The following is a 22,154-nucleotide window of genomic DNA, read 5'->3' on the forward strand; positions in this document are numbered from 1 at the left end:
AGGGTTCTGGAATCAAGCCCCGTATCGGGCTTTCTGCTCGGCAGGGAGCCTGCTTCCCCACCTCTGTCTCTGCCTACCTCTCTGCCTACTTGTGATCTCTGTCAAATAAATAAATAAAATCTTTAAAAAAAAAAAAAAGGTATTTTCAGTGAGTCTAGAATTTCTGTGTTCACAGTTTATTTGCTTGTTCATTTCCTCAGTACTTTAAAGTTGTTGCTTCTCTGTCTTGCTTTCACTGTTTCTAATGAGAAATCCACTGCCATCCTAATCTTTGTATGTGTCTTTTTTCCCCTGGCTACTTTTAATATATTCTCTTTATTATTTGTTTTGAGAAATTAGATTATGGTATGCTTTCATGTAATTTACTTATTTTTCTTTTGCATGGTGTTCATTGAAATTCTTGGGTACTTCCTGGGTTTATAGTTTTCATCAAATGTGGAAAATTTTAAGCTATTATTTTTTCAGATATATTTCTGTTTCCATTCTCTCTCCTCTTCATCAGGGACTAAATGGCACATATATTGGGCCACTTGAAGTTAAACTCACAGTTTTACATATGCACTGTTTTGTTTTGTTTTTTCCCTCAAGTCTTTCTGTCTCTTATTTCTGATCATTTCTATATCATTGCTATAGCTTCAACTTCACTAGCCTTTTCTTTGCAATGTATAATCTGCCACCAGTCCCATCCCAGTGTATTTTTCCTTAAATCTCAAACATGTTAGTTTTTAATCTCTAAAATTTTGTTTTGGATCTTTTTTATTCCATGTCTCTATTTAACTTTTTGAACAGATGGAATATAATTATAATTAACTATGAATGTGTTTATCTGCTAATCCTAACCTTTACGTCTGTTTCAGATTGATTTTTAATTGATATTTTTTTTCTTATTATGGGTCTTACTTTTGTGCTTATCTTCTTGCCTGGTAGAGTAGGCAGAATTTTAAGAATGACTTTTGGAACCCCTCTCCTCTGAGTACAGTGAGATATCACTCCAGTGATAGTATTATGTTTATGGGACAGGGGATTTTGCCTATGTGATTAAGGTTACTGATCAGTTGGCTTTGAGTTAACATAAAGAGGAATGATCTGGGTAGGCCCAATATGATCACGAGTCCCCCAGAAGTAGAGAATCTTCTCTGGCCAGTGGCAGATGAGGAAGAAAGGTCTGAATCATGAAAAAGATTTTATGTGCCTTGCTGGCTTGAAGATAAGAGAGGGCCTGCCATATAGTAAGGAATTCAGGTGGCCTTAAGAACAGGAAAACAACCCCTGGCCATCATCTAGCAAGGAAATAGGGACCCCAATCCTATGTCTGCTACAAACTGAATTCTTCCAACAACCTGAATAAGAGCTTCCAGACAAGAGCCTTCCTGGCAGACATGATGATTTCAGCCTTGTGAGATTTCTAGCAGAGAGTGCAGCAACCTTCGTAGACTCTGACCTACAGAATTGTGATGTAATAAATAGGTGTCGTTTTTAGCCACTGTATTTGTGGTAATTGGTAATCCAGCAATAGAAAACAAATGTGCCTATTAGTCTCTGCTTAGATGCCAGACATTGAGTTTTAGCTTCTTGGGTGCTGGATATTTTTGTATTCTTGAAAATGGTCTTGAACTTTGTTCTAGGTCACAGTTAGATTACCTATAAATAATTTGATCTTAGTGTTGCGTTTAAGATTTGTTATGCATAACAGAACATCATTTAGTCTAAGGATTATTATTCTCTACTACTGGGGCAAGACTGAATACTTGATCAGGAGAACCCTCCCATCTTAGTTTTACGTCTGGGGAGCTGTTTTCTTTTATACTGCCTGTGAATTCTAGCCACCTTGATCAGTTCTGTGTCAGTACTCTCAGTTCTAGCTCCTTAACTCAGGTAGTACACTTGGCTGCACCTGAGCTCCCCCTCCTGCACTATGCCCTCAATGTATTCAAGTCAGTAAACTCAAGCAGTCTTAAGGTTCATTTCATTTATTTCCCATCTCTTGAGTATATGTTCTTCATTGCCTGACATCCAGTGTCTTTAGCACTTTTTTCACGTATTTTGCTTAATTTTATTTTTAGTTTGAGTTGAGCATAAATCCATGCTTTTTTACTTTGTTAAAAATCCTTTGGTTACCTCAAGTAATTAAAATTTTTAAATTAAGTGAAGCTTTAATTATTTAAGTTTAATGGGACCAGGAAATACTCTTCCTAAAATGTTATTCTCTGTGCAGTATCTAAAATTTTAATACTGTAGCACCGTATTTACATTCTAGTATACTAAGCCTAGCCCAAATGATGACAAAGCCAAATCTTTAGGTGTCCTCACAGTTCCTCATTTTCATTTGAACACCTTTAGTATTTATTTGCCTAAGGAAATTGTAATTATTTTATGCTTCGATAATTACAGTCCATAATTATTTGGCTTCCTAACTATTAGAATGGAAAGTTAATATTATTTTACATCTGAAATAGACCAGAAGCCCATTTATTTATGCAAAAAACCCTATAAAGTCCTTTTCCATGTTAACTACATAACTACTAAACACAACTGTTTTTCACATAGTCAGGTTTCCTTGTTTCTAATTTCTATATGTTTATTTTAATAGACATATTATTGGGCTTTATATTTCCCCTCTCACATGGTCTAGCAACAATTCTGTAATTCTTCTATGTAATTATATAAATGATACAAATGAGTATTCAGACATACAAGAAGTTTATGTAACTTGTTTTATGCCCTGCAGACAGTTTTTGGGAGGTGCTGTTCTTTCCATAAAATTTCTTAAAATTGTATTAATTAAGAATTTTCAGTAGGTTTCTCTAATTAAAACAGGAAAGATTATGATTAATTACCTCACAGATCCTCTGGGAGAAGAGATTTTGTTATTTTAGCACATCTTTTTTTTTCTTCCCACTGTTTCTGAATGGGTAACAAAGACATAGTTCTATATTAAGAATTGATGTTCTAAGGTACCTGGGTGGCTCAGGCAGTTAAGTGTTTGCCATCAGCATCGATCATGGTCTCAGGGTCCTGGGATCCAGTCTGCATTGGGTTACCTGCTGCTCAGTGGGAGGTCTGCTTCTCCCTCTTCCCCCTCCTTCGTTTGTGCTCGCTCGCTCTCTCAAATTAATAAATAATATATTTTTAAAAAATTGATGTTGTTATTTGATATTTGTTTATGCTAACAGGTACTTTAGAAGTTCGTCTTATGGGCTGTCAAGATATTCTAGAGAATGTCCCTGGACGGTCAAAAGCAACATCAGTTGCACTACCTGGTTGGAGCCCAAGTGAAACCAGATCATCTTTCATGAGCAGAACAAGTAAAAGTAAAAGTGGAAGTAGTCGAAATCTCCTAAAAACCGACGACTTATCCAGTTCAGTAACCAGATTTTTTAAAACTCCTATAACAAATTAAAGGATCTATACAAAGGACTTAGCAATGGGGACAGCAATAGGAGGAGCCAAAGTTGAACAAAAAGCTTAACAATTATGATTTCTATAATTTAATTTTAAAGCATTAAAAGCTATACTGTCAGGAAAACAAATGCAACCAAATTTATTGAAATTACCTTAGAAAACTAAATGATATATAGCATTAATTCTTTTAGAAGAACGAAATACCAAGTATCACTCTTCATGCCAAACTGAAAGTGTTCGGAGGCCATTGGATTTGTTACATCTTGATTTTTCAGTGGTATAATGACACTTCTAAACTAACACTGAAATTTTGATAACCCCTGGACCAAACATATTTACTAGGGTAGTAGCTCAATTAGACAAATGGAGGAGTGGGTGGAGGTGGTAAAGTATTATGCAACAAGTTTATGAAGCACTTTAGAGACATTCTAAAATGTAATTATAAACTATGATATAAAGGTGTAACTGGGGAGTGGAAGGGAAAGGCCTGTGATAATTCATCCTACTATAGAGCACAGAGGTGAATATGTCAGTGCTTTCCTATATAAAGACGGAGATTTTAGGAAAAGTATGAAAATAAAAATTGCCTGAGGTAACAAGCTCTATAAAAAGTGTAGAGGCTGAAAAACTGGATGATTGCTATTTATATACAAATATACACATACAAAATAGCATTTAATCTTTGTGTCTTTCTCAAACACAGAGGATAAATTGGGAGCATCTAGTGGGAATGTATGTACATATAAAAGTAGCCATTTAAAACTCAAAAGCTTCAGGATTAGAAAAGACCTTATATTTGTGGCACCTGGGTGGCTCAGTTGCTTAAGCCTCCCACACTTTGTTCCCCCTCAGGTCATGATCTTAGGGTTGTGAGATGGAGCCCCACGTCAGGCTCTGTGCTGGGCATGGAGACTGCTTAAGAGTCTTCTTCTCTCTCCCTCTGCACCTCTGCCCCCCATCCCAAAAAAGAAAAGGAACAAAAGAAACACCTTACTTTCAGAGGATCATAACACTTTTGTTGCTATTAAACGGTGGTACTTCTGTTTTAAAGGTTTTAAAATACTTAAGCAAGTTTACAAATTGTAATTACAGATGACGTGTGTGCAGTTTTGAAGCTAGATAATACTGTGGTTGGTCAAACGAGCTGGAAACCCATTTCCAATCAGTCATGGGACCAGAAGTTTACACTGGAACTGGACAGGGTAAGATGAAAACATTTTACTTGAATCTCCATTATATTTGTCATTCATTTTGAATGTATGTTTTCTGTTTTAGAAGACTTAGAAAAGTTTTATTTTTAACGCAATGAACGAAGAACCTAGGTATTTTTGACATTCCTCATCTGGTGAGTTATATAAGTCTACCTTAAGACAGAGGTGAACATCAGACTACTGCAGTAGCTTTTGCTTGTGCAGTGATTTGAAAATGTCTAGTTTGTATGAACCTAAAAGACAACCGAGTGAGAGCTAATACTGAAATGTATTTATTTTAGTAATGTACTCCCTAACAACTAAGGTGATTCTTCTGACTCACCATTTGTAGTTTATAGTATCAAAGCTGGATTTGAAATGCACTGATGTGCTCCCTTACCCAGCCTTCCATGTGTCTCAGTGGCTTTCATGAATGATGTGAATGGCTAGAATGCGATATGTAGCTTTAGAATCCAGCAGAAGTAAATTTGGTCCACAGCAGATTCAAGTCCATGGTGATAACTTTATTATTTAGATTCTGATCCATCTATTGCGGTGTGGGAAGAAAATATTAGAACTTACCTCTAATTTTGCCTAAAAAATAAGAAAGATACATTTGTCATTTTTAAATTATATATATTAGTGAAAGCCGATTTACAGTGTTTAATGAAGATGTGAGGTGGTGATTACTGCTCTAGAAGCCTCTACTTAAAAATATCTTTCCAATTTGTTTCTTTCTTTCTGCATAGCCAACATCCTGATCAGGCCCTCATCACTGCTTTTCTTGGTTCAAAAAATGTTTTATATACTTGAACAAAATGCTTCATCTTCATATACATTGATTTGCTTAGCTTTAAAACCACCAACTATAGTGAGATGTATAAAAAAGATATCTTAGACAAGTGGTAAGAACTTGATTGATGTTGGCTTTTTTGTTTTTTACTAAAGTAATTTACTAGCTAATCCCCACATGTCTTAATACCAGACTGATTTTCAAAGAATACTGCCTTCATCTTGGCATTCATTCTCTCATTTAAGATGATTTATTCTTTAAAAATTATCGTGAAATTACTCATTCAATCAACAAATATTCATTGGTATCTACTATATTCCCAGCACTTCCAGGCAGTAGATTAACAATGAATAAAAAATAAGGTCTTCCAAGGTTCCTCAAGGAACTTAGAAAGTGGTCTTCATACATACCTGATTAGTTGCAGAATTTTTTACCATTAATCTGAAATGTAAGAGTCTGCCACCTCATTTCCCAGATACACCTTTATTTTAATAATTTCAGTTAAAATGATGTTGAGGTCTTAGAATGCTGGACTAAGGTGCTTATACTTGTCGGTATGGGAGATGGGATGGAAGAGATAAAATGGTAAAGTTGATTTTGGAAGTTGTATGAAGAACAACATTGTTATGTGTTGTAAACTAGCTGTTTAAATAGTTGGACCAATATAATTCAGTCAGGCTCACTAGAGAGGGAAGTAATAGTTGGGGTTGTTAATATACACAGATACAGTTTTCATGTCTTGTTATATTCGTGGCTTCTTTCTAAACCGTGTGAACACATATAGATATTTATGACCATAAAATGTTTCTTTCAGTTCCCATTCATTTTTAATGTATCAGATTTGCTATAACATTGGCTTCGAAGCCAGGCAAATTGAGCTCATTGTCCATCTAGTACTAACTACCTTTTGAAAATAGACAAGTTACATAACCTTACAACTGGGCATTTGTTTCATCATCTCTAAAATGGGATTAAAATATATGGTCAGCCCTGAACAACACAGTTTTAAAGTATGCAGGTCCACTTAATACATGGATATTGTACAATAAAATACTAGAGATGTATTTTCTCTTATGATTTTCTTAATACTTGTTTTTCTTTAGCTTTATTGTAAGCATATAGTAGATAACATACAAAATACATATAAGTTGACTATTTGTGATATCAGTAAGGTTTCAAGTCAACAGTAGATTATTAATAAAGTATTAGGGAGTCAGAAGTCATACTCAGGTTGGTACCCTTAACCTTTGCGTTGTTCAGGGGTCAACTTGTAATCTTTGCAGGACTGTTAGAAAAACTGAGGTAGTGTATAGAAAATCCCTTTCATTGCCTGGCACATTTTAGCCACTCAGTGGCATTAATTCTTTCTTTAGCCCTAGGCTTTGATTTGTGGGTGGCTATGAATTTAAGTATAATAGAAGAGTATGATAGGTTATGGGCAATTAATTGGTTGAATGTCATTTTCTTTCACTTCAGAGCCTGTTTAAGGTAATTACAGGAGTTTTGGTGAGTGGTATGATCAAAATGAAGTTCAAAGAGGAACACCTAGGTGGTTCAGTTGGTTAAGCATCCAACTCCTGATTTCAGCTCAGGTCATGATCTCAGGCTTGTGGGATGGAGCCCCACATACCATCAGGCTTCACCCTCAGTGGGGTGTCTGCTTGAGATTCCCTCTCTCCCGCCCCTCCCCCTCGCTTATGGGTGTGCATGTGCTCTCTTTCTCTCTCTCAAATAAATAAATGGATCTTTAAAAAAAATGAAACTCAGAGGATTATTGTTAGAGGGAAAACAGCTGGTTAAAAGCTTTCTCCTGTAGCCAGGTTATTGTCTTACGAAGTTTTATATTTAAAATAGAACTTAAAAGTAATACATACATACATATAAAATGCAATAAGAAAGAACTCAAAAGTGAGTTATCATCATCTTATAGTTAAGCTGAGCCCCAGAGTAGTTAAATATTAATAAATGTCAGAGTTGGTACTAGACCTCTGTGTTGTTCAAAATGAATATTCTTTCCTCTATGGTAGTTTGAATGAGATAGATAACAGTTACATAGAGGAAGAAATAATCAGAAAGATAATGAAATCTGAAAGAGAAAATAATTTAAAATTACCTAGACTACAAGCTTAGAAAACTACAAAGACTGGTAACTGTTGATTGGTTTTTCTTTACTTGCAGTGGTGATCTTCACCTAAAATTGTTTTTTTTCCATGAATTCAGATAGTCTTCCCACTTTGGAGTAGTCCTCCCTTTCAGAGTTTGAAAACAGTGCATGACTAAGTAAAGCTGTTCATCCCTGAGGCCAGCTAGACTTTCTAGGTTCCTGGTAGGCATGGTCCTTGTCCCTAATTTGATTAGAAACTTCTCTTTTGGCAGAGACTACATTCCTTATTGTGATAACCACTTGTGTTTACATATTACATTTCACTTTTTCATGTGCCTTTTACCCTTTTACTTTATCCCTTATATTTATAGAATATTTATTTATGGAAAATGTTTATTGAAGTATTTATAGAAAATGTTATTTTAAACTGTCTGACGTGTTCATGCCTAGCATTTTGCCTCAAATGTCAAGTTTCTTTTGTACGGGATTCTGGAACTTAGTTATTTATACTGTTTCTATCCTTTTCAAGATATAAAGATTCATAGGACTTTTTGGAGTTAGGAGATACTCTGGAAATAATCTAGATCTAGAATAATTTAAGAAAGCCCAAATTGTGTACCTGGTAGGTCAGGGCTCCGTAGAATTGTCTTAGGAGAGAACACAGAGACTCTTTGTTTGTTTTGATATTCTGGGTAAGATATTTGGAATTTGCCACTTAAGAAAAACAAGCTTTGGGGCACCTGGGTGGCTCAGTGGGTTAAGCCTCTGCCTTCTGCTTAGGTCATGATCTCAGGGTCCTGGGATTGAGCCCTGCATCAGGCTCTCTACTCAGCAGGGAGCCTGCTTCCTCCCCTCTCCCTCTCCCTCTCCCCGCCTCTGCCTACTTGTGGTCTCTGTCTGTCATATAAATAAATGAAATCTTTTTAAAAAAAAGAAAAACAAGCTTTGAAAATTGCTGATGTAATTTAATGTAGCCCCCTCACTTCACAAATTAATAAGGAAATTATGGCCTAAGGATTGTAAGTAACTAGCCTAATGTATAATCAAGAATTCTTTTTTTTCTTAAATTTTTACTGTAGTATAGTTGACACAGTATTATATTATTTTCAAGTGTACAATGTAGTGATTCAGCAAATCTGTATATTATTGTTCTGCTCACCACAAATGTAGCTACTTTGCCACTACACAAAGCTGTTATAATACCATTGATTATATTCCTTATGCTTTTATCCTTTTTCCCTGCGACTTACTTCATAACTGTAAGCCTGTATCTGCCACTCTGTCACCCCTTTTGCCCATCCCCTCAGTCCACCCCCATCCCTCTGGCAATATCCATTTGTTCTCTGTATTTATGGGTGTGTTTCCACTTTTCATAAATAATCCAGGATTCTTTTATTTTTAAAATTTGTTTTTTATCAAGTAATATCTATGCCCAGTGTGGGACTCAAACTGACAAGCCCAAGATCAAGAGTCACTCCACCAACTGAGCCAACAAGTCACCCCAATAATCCAGGATTCTTAATGAAGTTCCTGTGTTCTTTCTATTCTTATCAGGTTACCCTTTTTATATTTTCTTTAAAAATTTGGTCCATTTTAATGTTTACTGTAAACACATTAGTAGCTATGTAATACCTCATTTTCCCTGAATTCCCTCAGTCCTAGGGGAACAAGCCATAGAATAGGAATACAAAGACATTTTAATTTCTTCTGTGTATGAGCTGTCTGACTCTGACCATACTATTCAATCTGAGATGCTATTTTTTAACTTAACATGAAACTGCAGGGGCCCTGAATGGCTCAGTCAGTAGTGCATGCATCTCTTAATCTCAGGGTCATGAGTTCAAGCCCCATGTTGGGTGTAGAGCCTACTTAATTAAAAAAAGAAGAAGAAGAAATGAAACTATGAAAATATTTACCCTTCTTACCTTTCTGCTGCTTCCAGAGTCTATCAAATGACACATTATATTCTCTGAGGCTATGAATCTGGAGACAATGAACTATGTATATAATCATCTACCTTTTTTTTCCCCCATCCCTATCATCTCTTGATGACCAGTCTCCAGTATTCCTTAAGGACTTTGGTTCTTCACTTCAGCATCATTATGGGAGATTAAAGGAAAAAAAGACAAAACTATATATGTACATAACCTACTTAACATTGTATTATTTCAAAGTTCTTTGAGCATCTTAGCCACAGTGTACCTTTACTCCTTGTCATTTTAGCAATGAATGGTTCTGAAATCTTAAATTTGATATGCCAGACTTAACAAATCTTTTACTTTTCTAAAGGAGATAGTTACATAAAGCACCAAGATTAATGGTTATATAGTAAGTGATAGCTCATGTTATTATTGTTATTCATCTGGCTCTCTTCTTTATTACCTCAGAACTTGATATTTGATCAACTATTTCCATTTCCTTGATTCTTCAGGAAAGGACTGAAGAAGGGCCGTCAGTCCCTTCCAAATTACATTTTCTTTTCCCTATACCCTTAAACTAGTGTTACCCCGAACCATGTCCTTATTGACATGGTTCCACGTAAAACATTCTTCAACACTATCTTTATATCAACACCTGTTACGGAAACTCCCAACAGCCAATCATTTCTACCATCTGTCTTTTCTGCTCTAATTTACTGAATACTGCTGAAATATTAATCATACCAATTACTGTAAGTTTTAGTTTCTTACCTCAGCTGGGCTTATAAAAGTTATCCTGCATTTCAGATCTTAATCCCATTACCAGAATCTTTTCTTCCACCTATCTCTTCAAAATTCTATTCCCTCTCAGACTCCTTTGCTTCTGTTTTATAAATAAGATTAAGATCATTAGGATGCAGCTTCCTCAGATTCCTCCATCACCTGCAAATATTTCTGTATCTTCTTCATTGGTTTTAGAGAAAGAGGTCTCTCTCTGTCCTGTGAGAGCCTATAAGAATTCAGTTTGTGCTCCAGTTTCCATTCTCTCTCATCTCCTAAACCCTTTTCCTTTAGTTACCCCAGCTATCACCTATATATTTTTTTATCTCCTCTTTTCTTCCCACCTCTGATTCTTCTGCATATGTTAACATTCCTCCCATTTAAAAAAAAAAAAAAATTGTTTTGCTTCTTCATAGCTCTGTTGATAGGTCTCTCTTTCATAGTCAAGATCCTTGAAGTTGTAATTTGTGATCACAATCTGTTCTTCCTCTGTCATTATACATTGCACTGAAACTTATGCTGTAATAGGTCCTGAATAACACACGTTACATATAGTGTCATTTAATCCCCCCAACAATCTTGCATGTATAATTATTTTCACTGTTTTGGGAATTACTTGAAGTTCCAAAAGTTAAATAACTTTTCTTGCCCTCACAGCTAGAAAGCACTGATTCTGGGAATCACCACAAGCATCTGACTCTAAAGCCAAGTCTTACCTGACACCAGTATGTTCTTTTTAATAGTGGGCTAACTTGTCTCTTTGTTTCCAATATAGATTTTATTAATCACATATCACAATAGTAATGATAAAAGCTGACATTTACTGAGTACCGACTATGTACTGAGCTTGTCTTAATTCTTAATTTTCATACCACCCTAGTGTTTGATACCATTATTATATATATTTTACAGATGAGCAAACTGAGGCTCAAAAAAGGTAAGTAAGTAACTTGCCCAAGGTCACAAAACTAGTAAGTGGTGTCAAGCTAAGATTTCAACCTATTTGTTGTTCTACAGAAATTAATTGATTACGCAGTACCAGGGAATCTTGATTCTAGAGTCTTTCTTTTTAATTACTATATTGCCTGATCTTACCTGACCTCTACTCCTCTATATTTTAAATCCTTTAGTGGCAGCATATAATTTACAATTAAAGGCCAAATACTTTGCAAGTCTTACGAAGCCCTTCATGACTGTCTCTGCCCATCTTCTCATCTTTATTTTCCAAAGTTTCCCTTCTCAATATTCTAGGCTTTAACTAGATGAAACTATTTCCTATCCCAACGATATACTTTATGCATGCTTAACTTTGTACATTCTTTCCCATGTGACTACTGTGTTCTCTCCTCCTTTAATTTTGTAATTTATATCTGAAAACCCAATTGAGCAATTCTTAACCTTTTCTGATCTTCCTATTACCTTTCCCTTTGGAAAAATTGGTCAGTTCTCCCTTTTGTATCATTGTGCCAGTTGTATATGCCTCTCTGTTGCCAGTATTTATTTGCATTTCCATCTCCCTAACAAAACTGAACTGTTTAAGAACAGGACCATACATTGCTTCTCTTTGTATCTCTGTCACAGTACTGAAGATAGGTATTCATTGAGTATTAACAGGATGAATGAAAATAATTTATGTAAAATATCTTTAAAAAGCAGGTTGTTTTAATTTCCTCTTTTTCCCTCATACATCAACATACCCAGGTGACACACTCTTATTTGTACAGATTTGTACAAATAGATTTCCAGAATGACACACATTAAAATCTGAGGATGAGGGTCATATACAATTGAAAAATCTTCTTTTTACCTGCTCCCATGCTTCCCCACACAACTGAATCTGACTTGTTTCCCTGTGTCTTACCTGGTATTGTCCTATAGCACCATACTGGCATTTTAGCTTTTTTCTACCTCTGTAATCTTTAAAGTATCACGCAAAGGCCTACATTTAGTGCTGTGAGAAACACAAAACAGCGAGAAATGTTCTTCCCATAAAGTACCCTGTGGTCTGTAGGTTTTAAAAAAGCAGTTTGAGACAAAATAAATAACTATTTAATTGTGTTTCAGAAACTTAGGGAAGAATTCTACCCAACATGAGCATTCATCAAAAATTTTAAAATACATAAGGATACAACCACCATCAGTAAGCAGCAGTATATAATGGGCTTATTTGTTGTAGAGTATAATATGAATGTTTAAATCATTTTTAAAAAGTAATAGAGGAATTTGAAAACATGAGCAAAGAGTGAGTGTCAAAAAGACTAGGCAACCTTTTCAAAGAACAAAATGAAATACTAGACATCTGAAATGGGCATCAGAAATAATTGGGGGAATGGTGGCAATGAAACATGATTGCCATTGGTAAATTGTTGAAGCTGGGTGGGAAGCAGAATGAAATAAAACTTAACAAAAATCAGAACTACAACATTTGCAATTGAAAGCTAATTGGATGGGTTAAATAACAGGGGATTTAGCGGTATGGAAGATGAAGCTAAAAAAGTTGCCCTAGGGCAACATAAAGAGACAAAGAAATGAAAAAAACATGAAAGAAGAGAGGCTGAGAGATACAAAGAATAGGATGAAAATGACTAATACACTAAATGGAGTTCCAGAATGAGGGAGTGCAGAACATGAGACAGTGGTCATGTCTGAAGCAATAATAACCTAGGATTTTTCAGAAATGATGACAAACATGAATCCTCAGATTTGAGAACACAAGTCCCTAGAAAGATAAATAAAAAGTTATACACATCTAAAAACTCAAGAGAAAGACATAATGGACTGGAATTATTCAGGAACACCCTTGTGAGGGAGGTGGATGTTTAATTTGGTCTTGATGAAAAGCAAATTTGAACTGGTGCAAAGGAAAGAGCAGTTTGAAATCTCATATGACAGTATAGGTTTTGGCTGGGAAATGAGATACAGGACTAGACATAGAAACTATGTGTGTAAAGACAGGCAGGAAAGTTTATAATGGGTTTGGGATAATAGGGAGTCTTTGGACCTTTTTATACAATATGAATTGATGTAGATAGCAATATCTATATAAAGTGGTATCTAATAAGCTGTATCTATATAAAATTGTTAAAGCACTAGTTTGTATCATAATTGTTTACTTTTCTCTTTCCTTGTGAAGAGAGCAGAGTTACCCACATCTATAGGAGGCAGACTTTTCAAGCAAATATCACAATCTCATATTCTCCATTGTCTCAGTCTCAAACTCTCCTCTTTTCCCATCCTCCCCAAAGATCTAAGGTTTCCCTCTTTTTGTCACATTTGGTCCATCTGGAAGATCACCCTTAATGGACTCCTGAACTCAAAAGAGATATGACTGTTTCCTGATGTAGTGGATTTCATTGGCCCCATTCCCTATCCTGTGCTTTGCCCCTGGAGGCTGATAGCAGTGAACTTGAACCACTAGGCTCTGACTTACAATGAGAGACATTATTAGGAAGCAGGAGGAGAGGGAAGTCAAGGTGTTTGTTTCCCTCCTTGCCTATTTTCACAGCATTGGTTCAACTATGGCTATAGCTCCTATTGGACAGTCCCTTTTCCAAGGTTCTGTTAGTTCTCACTGGATTCTGGTAACTAGTGCCTCTTGCCCGTTGAGGCTAGGGGTGGTAACAGATTTCTACTATTGCTAGATGTCAGTTGCTTCCCATACTTGTTGGTTCCTTAACCTTAATCACACCTCCATAAATAGCCAATTTTTAAAATTCAGGCTCTTTGGGGTGCCTGGGTGGCTCAGTCGGTTAAGCGTCTGCCTTTGGCTCAGGTCATGATCCCAGTGTCCTGGGATCAAGCCCCACATTGGGCTCTCTGCTCAGTGGGGAGTCTGCTTCTCCCTCTCGCTCTGCCCCTCCCCCTGCTCATGCTCTCTGTCTCTCTGTCAAATAAATAAAGCCTTTTTAAAAATAAATAAAATTTAGACTCTTTGAGTGTGCAGTTTCTTTGCTGCTGGGACCCTAACTGGTGTTTCCCAAGCCTATGCTGTCTTCAGAAGCCCACGGAAGGCCATTTAATGGAAGACCAATTAATGTGATATGTGCCATGTTGTATGTTTACAAAGTCTTACCTTTCCTTGGCTCTTGAATTTTCCATGTTTTGCTTTTTGCCCCCTCCCCTTTTTTTCTTTTCAGCAGTGCTTCCTAGCTTTCATTTTCTTGTCTTAGAGGTTGCCTGACTTTCTTGATTCACAGCATCCTCAGTGTTCTAGTTTTTATTTTTATTTTTATTTTTTTTAACAATGTGTGTCCAGGCCAAAAGATATATCCAGCAATTTCATTTATTAAGAAGTACTTACTAAAAAGCTTCTGTGCAGAGAAGGAAACAGGAACAAAATGAGAAAGCATCCTACAGAATGGGAGAAAGTATTTGTGAATCATATATCAGATAACGGGTTAACATTCAAAATATATAAAAATGTCCTAAACCTCAATACCAAAAATAATCTGATTAAAAAATGGACAGAAACTGAATAGACATTTTTATAAAGAAGACATTCACATAGTCAACAGGTAACATGTAAAGGTGCTCAACATCACTAATCATCAAGGAGATGGCCAGTCAAAACCATAATGAGATACAACCTTATACCTGTTAGAACAGCTGTCATCAAGAAGACAAGAGATAACAAGTGTAGACAAGGATGTAGAGAAAAAGAAACCTTTGTGCACTGTTGATGGGAATGTAAATTGGTACAGCCACTATGAAAAATAGTATGAAGTTTCCTCGAAAAATTAAAAATAGAACTACTATATGATTCATTAGTCCCACTCCTGAGTATATATTCAAAAGAAATGAAAACGATATCGAAGAGCTATCTGCACTTCCATGTTCATTGCAGCATTATTCACAATGGCCAAGTTACAGAAACAACGTGTCTGTCAATGGATGAATGGGTAAAGAAGATGAGACGTGAGATCTATATGGAACATTAGTCAACCATGAGAAGGAGGAAATCCTGCTATTTGCAACAACATGGATGACCTTGAGGACATTATACTAAGTGAACTAAGCCAAAGACAAATGCTGCATGGTATTGTTTATATGTGGAATCTTGAAAAAAAAATAAAAATAAAAAAAGCCAAACATCGGGAATGAGGTAGAGAAGTGGATGCCAGGAACTAGGGGGTGGGGAAAATATAGAGAGGTTGGTAAAAAGAAAAAAAAAGTGCAAATTTTAATTATAAAATGAATAAGGTCTGAGCATCCAGTGTATAACATGGTAACTATAGTTAAAATAACACTGTAAATGAAATTTTTTCATTTAAATTCAATTAGCTAATGTAAATGAAATTTACTGAGAGTAGAACTTAAATGTTCTCAAATATAAAATATGTGGAATGATGGATGTGTTAATTAACTAGATGGGAAGAATCTTCAGCTATACATACAAAATATCTTGATATACACCTTTTTTTATGACTTTTTATTTATTTGACTAGAGAGAGAGCCAGCAGGGGAGGGAGCACAGCAGGGGGAGTGGGAGAGGGAGAAGCAGATTTCCAGGTGAGCAGGGAGCCTGGTGCAGGGCTCCATCCCAGGACCCTGGGATCACAACCTGAGCTAAAGGCAGACACTTAATGACTGAGCCATCCAAGTGCCCCTTGATAAACACTTTAATGTACACTATTTCACTTAAAAAGTAGTTATTTTAAAAATATTTAGTACTGGGGTGCCTTGGTGGCTCATTGGGTTAAGCCGCATGGGGCTCTCTGCTCAGCAGGGAGCCTGCTCCCCTTCTCTCTCTGCCTGCCTTTCTGGTTACTTGTGATCTCTGTCAAATAAATAAATAAAATCTTTAAAAAAATTAATATTTATGTTTTAAGAAAGTAGTACTTTTGAGTGAAACATTTGAGAGGAAAAAAATAATTTTATTTCATTTTTATGTAACCAGTTACTTACTAATGGAGTCTGCCTGTTGTATACTATATAATTTCTCAAAGCGTGGAATTAGAATGAATACAGTATCCCTGTCTCCTCTTACACATTTCTTTTTCATGTGGAAAAATCAGTTTTTGAGATCTAGTTTAGCAAAGATAAGATGTCATCAGAAAGATTGTGGTACATTCTGATGCTCCAACTGAACTTACCGTGAGCTAGTATTTCTTATGGTGTCCCATAGGTGTCACTGTGTTTCTTTTGTAAAGTTAAAATAGCCTCCATTGCCCCAAGAGTTCCTCCCAGTTTGGGAACTTCAGCCTTCTTGATGCTTCACTACCTTTTATGATAGATGTGTGCTGGTTTTTTTTTAATTGCAGCACATTTTTTAAGCTGTTCTTCCTTCCTTCCTCTCCTTATAGGGCTGATTCAACATCTCTTTTTCTGTTTACTTTCAGGCCTTCTAGACTTCAGACAAATCATTCAGATGCCTAAGATCTACAACAGAGTTATTTCTTTGATTCTAGGTTCAAACTCATAAAAAGACCAAATGAAGCACAGGTTGGGACAGTTTGCCAGAACTGCCCAGGAGTAGCTCAGATCATACTGCTCTGCTATTTTGGTGATGATTTGACTCCATCTAGAATTTTGTTGGTCTTAGAGTTTGACATTACCTAGAAAGATGTCCTTGCTTTCTAGAACTGGCCTACTTCATTTGGAAAATTGCCAGCAAATAAGCAGTCACACTTAGAGTTTAAATTCAGTAAACATTAGTGAGCTCTCTTTATGTAAAAGGTATTTTCCTTATTAGGTGCTCTATTCCTGGTTTACCTATCCAAATACACACAGGATGTTAGAGATTGAAGTATGTTTAGAGTTCCATGAAACAGTGTTGTAAGTATCGACATAAAAGATATTAATCTGCTCTAGATAACAGTCATCCTTCCCCCTTAAATTATAGAGAATCATATTCACAAGGAACAAGGCAAAGTCACAAAAAGTGAAGAGCTTTATACCTAAAACGTCAGTGTAGAATTCCAAGAAAGCTAGCCTTCCATCTCAAAGCTTAGATCTTTCTAACACACTTCAGTTTAAAACACAGAACGAAGTGAAAGCAGAAAGAGAAATGAGTTAATGTATGTTATCAGATTGGCTAGAATAAATACAAATGTAGTGATTGGACCTCAAAAAGATATAATCTTAACCATGTGTTAACTGTTAGCAGTGTGAAAGTATAAGAACTTTTAACAAATACTAATTCCATCGCCAGCATCTATACCTCTTGCATCTATCAGCCCGATCTATCACAGGTCTTCCTCCCTGCCACCAGGAATAAGAAAGGAGAAAGTACACCTCTCCTAGTCTGAAACCGTGTAGTATAAATTACCAGTCTCTGGTTCATTTATTCACCTAGTTTGTTTCCCAGAATAACTTCCCAAAATACTTAAACTTTTAACTTGAGTAGATGCCATTTGCCTGATCTTAAAAGAATTACACTTCTTCTTTCATGACAAGCATTCTCTCTCATAGTAATTATATTTCATAGAGAAAAAGGAGGTGGCCCTGGGTTCACATACTGCCATAGATGCCTTTTTCTGATTAGTTATGAGACCTTCTGGTGCATTGTGTTTTTACTTTTTTTTTTATTTTATGTTGTTTTTTTGTCTTCATTTGCATCAGCTCATTGTATAATTTTAAAGTGAAAATGTTTGTTACTATTTATGCCAGAAGTTTTTGTAGTAAGCATAAGTTCATAAATTGAAAGTTCTTACAGGAAAGACATAACTTACTACTTTCTTGAGCCTAAGGAGGGGGGAAATGTTTAGCTCTTCTTGTGAATGGTCTGCAGAATCCTGAGAAACAAAGTAATGGAGAAGTCTGGTGCTTTCTAATTAAAATATATGTAGTTTATAACATATATGTAGAGGTCAGTTTATGGCTTGACCCCCTATTTATAAACTGTGTTCTAACTGATTGTTAAAACCTTAAATATGTTTTTCCACATAAGCATTATTTTTGATGATTACAGAGTATTCTCTTATATGGATATGGTATAATATACCTGTCCCTAGTTTCTGGACATTCAGGCTGTTGCTGCTTTGCTGCCTTATGTGGGAGGGAGAAGGGTTGTAATAAATGAACATCATTTTGTGTAAAACTTAGTCTGAATCTCCCTTCCTACCTGCATCTGCCCTTGCTATTACTAGTCCTATTACCCAGTAGTATTCTTTTGAAGATTAAGTGATCTAATACTTTCAAAGTGCTTAGTACAGTGTGTGGTACACTGTAAGTGCAGAATAAATGCTGTCTGCAGACCTTTCCCTAACTCAGCATTGGGATAAGGTAATAAGACAGTTTGAAATGGGTTCTTTGTGGAGAGCACTGAGGTCTTTCAGTAATAGCACAGTAAGTGATGCCAGGACTGAAGCTGTGACATGGGGAGGAGTTTCTGTGGTCATTCTTCTGTATTGGTTGTTCCAGTTGTGTATTCTTTGTTCAAAAAAAAAAAAAGGAGGGGCGCCTGGGTGGCTCAGTGGGTTAAGCCTCTGCCTTCGGCTCGGGTCATGATCCCAGGGTCCTGGGATCGAGCCCCACATCGGGCTCTCTGCTCAGCGGGGAGCCTGCTTCCTCCTCTCTCTCTGCCTGCCTCTCTGCCTGCTTGTGATCTCTATCTGTCAAATAAATAAATAAAATCTTTAAAAAAAAAAAAAAAGGAATATCTTAGCTGGAGACTGGTAGAGTATAAATTTCTTCCTTGTTAAAATATGTAAGTTTGTTAATATATAATAGAGAAACATTACAAAGCACTCTTAATAGTGTGACTTTTGTGTGTGTTATCTTTGTTTATTTGTATTTTATATTTTTTGTGATCTTTTATTCAAGTGTGTGTCCAATGATGTCTTCTCTGTTTTGTTTTTTTTTTTTTAATTATCCTAGTCACGTGAACTGGAAATTTCAGTTTATTGGCGTGATTGGAGATCTCTGTGTGCTGTAAAATTTCTGAGGTTAGAAGATTTTTTAGACAACCAACGGCATGGCATGTGTCTCTATTTGGAACCACAGGGTACTTTATTTGCAGAGGTAATAAATGTGTTTTATTAAATGTGTATCACTATCATTGAAATTATGTATGTAGGCAGCATGATGTAAAAATGGAAAGAGTATTAGGCTGAACGGCAGACAATTTAAATTCTTCGCTCAACTCCACTACTGCATAGGTGTATTACCTTGAGACAAATCATTTATCCTCTCTAGGTCTACTTTCTCACCTAGAAAATAAGAAGTTGGGCTTAAAATATATCTAAGGTTCTCTTAAGTTTTCAAAAGTTAGAAGTTTGATCAATTTCATGAACCATAAATCCAAAGCTATACTCATGTCAACTTGAATTTTCTTCACTGCAGGTTACCTTTTTTAATCCAGTTATTGAAAGAAGACCCAAACTCCAAAGACAAAAGAAAATTTTTTCAAAACAACAAGGTAGTTACTAAGGAATCAAATATGTCTTTTGGTGTATTCTGATGCATAGATGATCTACATGTAAAAGTGATACCCATCTTTGTTTTTTGTTTTCCATTCATTTCTAACTTTTTTTTATTAAGGAACATTTCAAACATATTCATGAGTAGAGAGACTGGTACTATGTACCCTCACTCAGCCTCAACAACAGTCAACTCATGGCTAATTTTGTTTCATTTATATCCCATCCACATACTACTTCAGATTATATGAATCAAAGGTAGACACCATATTGATTCATCCATAAATATTATAGTTATTTGCTCTAAAAGTTCATTCTTTTTTTTTAAAGAGAATTCTTTTTTAAACCTTAGCCACATATCATTGCTAGACTTGAACTAATAGTGCCTACCTATTTATTTTTAAAACTATTTTCACTATTTTACACTAGCCTTTAATAACAAATAGTTAAGAACTATTTTTGAAGTAACAAATTTTGTTTGTTCTTCTTAAATTATAAACCAGTGAATATGAATTTTTAAATTATAGCTTTTGCTAATATATTAAAAAATTACTTATTCTATTTTCTTTATTCACAATATCCACAGGCAAAACATTTCTCAGAGCTCCTCAGATGAATATTAATATTGCCACATGGGGAAGGCTAGTGAGAAGAGCTATTCCTACAGTAAATCACTCTGGCACCTTCAGCCCTCAAGCTCCTGTGCCTGCTACAGTGCCAGTAGTTGATGTACGCATCCCTGAACTAGCACCTCCAGCTAGGTATGTGTCTAAGATTTTTAAGCATCGCTTTTATGAAATAGTTATTGTAACATTCATACATACTGCTTACAGTGGATCTATTAAAAGTCTGTTTTTTTCCAAATGGTATATTGAACTTAGTGTTCTGCTTACTTTAAAATAATAAAAAAATAAGATTGTTTGCTTTAATTTTAAAGCTCTTATACTTTTGATTACTGTTTTTGGTGAATTACTTTATCTTCTATAAGTGATTCTACAGTAACCAAATTGGACTTTGATCTTGAACCTGAACCTCCTCCGGCCCCACCACGTGATTCTTCTCTTGGAGAAATAGATGAATCTGCTAAATTAAGAGATTCGGATACACCAGCACAGGCAAGGCATTTTAAACCTTGTATAATTCCTTTTCACCAAATGAATTACCAATAAAAGCATCATAGTGAGGTGTACATTTCAATTAATTTAAATTGCCTGGGTGAACTGTGTTTTTATGTTTCTTGTGAGTGAAACATAAAACCTCTGAAAGCTCATGGGCCAGTACAGATGGAATAGGCTGCTGAAGGTAAAAGGAGCATATGAGCAATGTTGATATTAGATGATATATTGCTTCAAACACTCTTCACCTCCTAACTTGGTTAATGTGATTTCTAAATATCATTGAATAACATTGAATATGATGAATAACTGAATAACATTGAAGATGATGATAATGTGTTCATTTTTCAAAATTTTTAAGTAAGTATAATATAGAATTAATAACTGTAAGAATGTCCATTTTTTGAATTTTACTTATCTTGCTAATATTTCTCTTGACTTTTGAAACTTTTAAACTTTATCTTTACCAAATAAGTTGTTTCTCGGTGTTTCTATTATTTAATGACTATTTAATATTTTATAGGGTTCAGAAACTGTCTTTGATATTGAGAATGACAGAAATAGTATACTTCCAAAATCTCCATCTGAATATGAGCCTGATATTCCTCAACCAAGCCTAGGATACAGTGGTATTCGAGAACTTGAGGATAGAAGGTAAAGAATATATGCACAGCTTTGCTACTACATGTTTGGACCCATACTTTTGCCTTATTTTTAATTGACATACTGTTTTCAGATCCCAACAGATGTTTCAGTTTAATCTACAAGACTTCAGATGTTGTGCTGTCTTGGGTAGAGGACATTTTGGAAAGGTAATCTTTCAAGTTTTCTTGGAATGACTATGAAAACAATGACTCAAATAGAAAATACTTACTTTAATCTCATTTCAGGTGCTTTTGGCTGAATATAAACACACAAACGAGATGTTTGCTATAAAAGCCTTAAAGAAAGGAGACATTGTGGCTCGAGATGAAGTAGACAGGTTAGTGTTTTTTTTTTTTTTTAATGAAATTGTTCATTTTTCTGAAGTTTTAACTTAAGATCATGAAAATTGATGTGTATATTGCAACAGCAAAACCTTCCATTTCCATTATATATGAAGAAATTAAATTCATGTATCTATACTTGATTAGGGTAGGCATTAATTACTGTTTTTCTTTCCACCCAGCTTCTCCTTATGACAGTTTACTGGTTAATGGGTACCAAAGAAAGGTGATGAAATGTTTAAATAATTCTGTTATGTTTTTTATACTTGGAGATGGTAAAGTGTTTATATGGAACAGAAACTGTTACTCATCTATGGTCAGATGACACTATTTCCCATTTCATATTACAGAAGTAACAGAATGTCAGTCATAGATAATCTGCACTTAACCCAGTGGTTAATATATTCTGCTTTTTATTTTTTATTTTTTTTTAAAGATTTTATTTATTTATTTGACAGAGAGAGATCACAAATAGACAGAGAGGCAGGCAGAGAGAGAGAGAGAGA

At 35.4% G+C, this 22,154-nt stretch overlaps 1 protein-coding gene across 2 annotated transcripts in view; it reads left to right on the forward strand.

Moving 5' to 3' along the window:
* The window catches only part of LOC111143223 (protein kinase N2), a 144,202-nt gene that overhangs the window by 97,516 nt on the left and 24,532 nt on the right, over window positions 1-22,154 (forward strand). The window contains exons 7-15 of one of the 2 annotated variants that reach the window (XM_022496797.1): window positions 3,174-3,359; window positions 4,495-4,604; window positions 19,006-19,149; window positions 19,471-19,546; window positions 20,134-20,308; window positions 20,536-20,662; window positions 21,186-21,316; window positions 21,399-21,474; window positions 21,553-21,644. In XM_022496797.1, coding sequence (XP_022352505.1) covers window positions 3,174-3,359; window positions 4,495-4,604; window positions 19,006-19,149; window positions 19,471-19,546; window positions 20,134-20,308; window positions 20,536-20,662; window positions 21,186-21,316; window positions 21,399-21,474; window positions 21,553-21,644 — 1,117 coding nt within the window. The remainder of the gene's footprint in view (window positions 1-3,173; window positions 3,360-4,494; window positions 4,605-19,005; window positions 19,150-19,470; window positions 19,547-20,133; window positions 20,309-20,535; window positions 20,663-21,185; window positions 21,317-21,398; window positions 21,475-21,552; window positions 21,645-22,154) is intronic. The other variant, XM_022496798.1, reaches the window with a different exon arrangement.

Source organism: Enhydra lutris, unplaced genomic scaffold, assembly GCF_002288905.1.
Source record: "Enhydra lutris kenyoni isolate GAN:26980312 unplaced genomic scaffold, ASM228890v2 scaffoldscaffold9, whole genome shotgun sequence".
In the NCBI taxonomy this organism is placed as follows: Eukaryota; Metazoa; Chordata; class Mammalia; order Carnivora; family Mustelidae; genus Enhydra; species Enhydra lutris.